The following is a 2,995-nucleotide window of genomic DNA, read 5'->3' as shown; positions in this document are numbered from 1 at the left end:
ATGAACTTTAAAATGGTGAACCACCTCTCCAGTCACCTAGAAGCTTCCTTGTAGTCAAAGTTTGATTCTCCAATGACAAAAAAATATTCAGATGCATAAACATTTCTTGTACTGGATAGTAGGTAAATCCCCACTTTCTAGTAGTCATGTTACAGGAAATAGCCAGTTAAATAAAATAATTAGTGCAATGTAAGTCTGTTTCCTGACAATAGCCCACCTCCGACACTCTCACTCTTTATAAGGGATGTAGATATTTAGGATCACTAACAATGACACAGATGACTCACCAGAACAGAAACAACACACTTCATTCTTCTCACAAGGATGCTTTTTGACTACTTTATTCCTTTCTTTTGAGACATATTTTTGTTACATATATATGTACTGAATGTTATTATATTGCACATGTTTGTAGTAATATTATTCTAAATCTCAGACTAAAGATGAACCAGGTGGATTAAAATTATTAAAACTAAGAAAATAATATTTTACTAGAAACCATAAGCTAGAAATTATGTATCATGATTTAGAGATTCTTGTTGTCACTATCAAAAGCTTCTTATAAGAAAATATTATATAATGAAATTAAGATTCACAGAGATTGATTTACCTTGCCAAATCCAAGTAATTGATACATCATTCAATAAGCTATAATTTAGACTCAAATTTGTGGACTTTCAAATATATGCCCAATAGACCAGTGTTTTCTATATGAGAAAATTGTTAAGTAATCTAAGAAACATTCTTTTTTTGCTCCAAATTTTATTTAATAAATATCATTGTTTAAGATAAAATTAAATGATTTATGTTAAATCAAGTAAATTTGAACCTACGTGTATTAGGTAAGAAACATATTTGGCAGAATTTCTAAGCGTGATTCACAAATACCTGAGCTTAGAAAAATCACAGTGTCCCATGAGGGAGCGTGTATACTCTGCAGTCTCTGGGCTCAAACTGTCTGTGCCTCCAGCAGATATTGTAATGTCTCTGATAACACTGAAGGCCAGGCAGCCCTTCGTCACTTCAGTACCTGACATAGAGAAGAATGAGATGCTTCATTTCTCCTCTCCAACTCTTGATGATCCCTCAGCCATCATATCATCAAATCTGTCCTCGACCTTCATTCTGCTACCCATCATCCTAGCATCCCTGTTTTCATCAGCTGCCTCTTCAGGGCGTCCTTGATTTCCTTGTTGCGCAAGCTGTAGATGAAGGGGTTAAGGAAAGGGGTAACCACAGAATAGACTACTGCTAAGGCTCGGTCATAGTCAAGGGAGTAACTTTTCTTCAGCCGCACATACATGAAGAGGATGCTGCCGTAGAAGATGAGAACCACAGTGAGGTGGGAGGCACATGTGGAGAAGGCCTTCTTCTTGCCTGCAGCAGAAGGAATTCTGAGCACTGTGCGAATTATCTGTAGGTAGGAGCTGAGAATCAGCAGGAAGGTGGCCAGAATCTTGCAGGAGTTTACAATAAAATCTACCAGAACATTGACTGATGTGTCAGTACAAGCCAAGCTCAGCACAGGAGGGAAATCACAAAAGATGTGTTGAATATGGTTGGGACCACAGAAAGGAAGACGAGACACCAAGGAAATTTCTACTACTGGCCCAGCCAAGCCTCCCAACCAGCAGCCAATAGCAATCTTGGTGCACAGTGTCTGGGTCATGAGGGTGGGATAGTGGAGGGGTCTGCAGATGGCTAAGTACCTGTCATAGGCCATTGCTGTCAGGAGGTAGCACTCAGTAGCTCCAAGAGAGTGAAAGAAATAGATCTGCAGGAGGCATCCAGAAAAGGAAATTGTCTTCTTCTCACTGAGCAAGTTCGCCAGCATCTTAGGGATGGTGGCAGCTGTGTAGCCAAGCTCCAAGAAGGAAAGAATGCTGACAAACTTGTACATGGGTGTGTGGAGCCGAGAGTCCATGTGGACCACCAAGAATATCAGCAGGTTTCCCAATATTGTAGTGAGGTAAATGGCAAGCAACAAGAAAAAGAGATAAGTCTGGACACCTTGGAGGTGAGGGAAGCCCAAAATGATGAATTCTGTTACCTGGCTCCAGTTTCCAGTGTCCATTGCTCAATATTCACGTACCTATAAGGTAAGATCTAGAAGAGATAAGGGGGAAAGCAGCCATTGGTGCCCTATCAAGGAAACTTTCCATGCCTCCCCCTGACCTCTAGAGTAAACTTTCCCTAGCACATGCTTTGAGAGGCAAGCATTTCAATTCCATCTCCACCCATTCCTCCGGGCTTCAATATGTCTACCCAATAATTAGAACTCAACTGTCCTTTTCTGAGCAGTACAACCAAACTTTGGCCTTGCATCCTATTTGTGTTTCCTATTAATGGTGTATATATTGCCATTATGAAATGCTCATTGAATGTGTAAGAACATCACTTCTACTGGGAAGTATTGACAGTGTACCAGACCAAGGCTATGCAATTCCCATTATATTTCTTGCTTTCTAACTTCAACTTCTTTGCTCCATCAAGCTTTTGCCTCCAGAAACATCGATTCTTTTGCCCTACTTCCTTATATTCTCTCATGGAAGCAGATCGAACACCACCTATCTCCAATAATACCAGTCAGAATTTTAGGCCTCTCTTGGACACTAGTAAAGATTGCAGTGTAGACTAAGACGGTTTAAATAAATAAAGGAGACTCAGATAGACTGGAAGCAAACCATACACTTCCTTTCTCTCCTCGAAGATGGCCACTTCTTCAATCCTCCCTATTCCCAGTCTTAGTCATTGGTGGTGCAGATAATATATATGCATAGCCAATATAACTAAATATTATTGAATATTTTCTAAACATTATAACCAGACACAGACTCAGGGAATAAATAAAATATAGTGGGCAGTGCCAAGAAACTACTGTTTCTTTCTTTTGGTGTTTTTCCTTACTTTAGTTGTTACACAAAATTATATGTATTTGTCATGTATGACAGGGTGCTGTAAAGTGAAGAAGGATTGGACGCAGCTAGTTCACATA

The 2,995-nt window shown here is 39.6% G+C and overlaps 1 protein-coding gene across 1 annotated transcript; it reads right to left on the bottom strand.

Annotated features, from left to right (window-relative positions):
- Positions 1–1,135: 1,135 nt before the first annotated feature.
- Positions 1,136–2,074, bottom strand: Or6n1 (olfactory receptor family 6 subfamily N member 1). Its single transcript, XM_006993705.3, has one exon. The coding sequence runs from the start codon at positions 2,072–2,074 to the stop codon at positions 1,136–1,138; it is 939 nt and encodes a 312-aa protein (XP_006993767.1).
- Positions 2,075–2,995: the final 921 nt, after the last annotated feature.

The sequence above is a fragment of the Peromyscus maniculatus genome, chromosome 11, assembly GCF_049852395.1.
Source record: "Peromyscus maniculatus bairdii isolate BWxNUB_F1_BW_parent chromosome 11, HU_Pman_BW_mat_3.1, whole genome shotgun sequence".
In the NCBI taxonomy this organism is placed as follows: Eukaryota; Metazoa; Chordata; class Mammalia; order Rodentia; family Cricetidae; genus Peromyscus; species Peromyscus maniculatus.
Note: the sequence above shows the minus strand (reverse complement) of the source record. Positions and strands in the feature narration are given on the sequence as shown.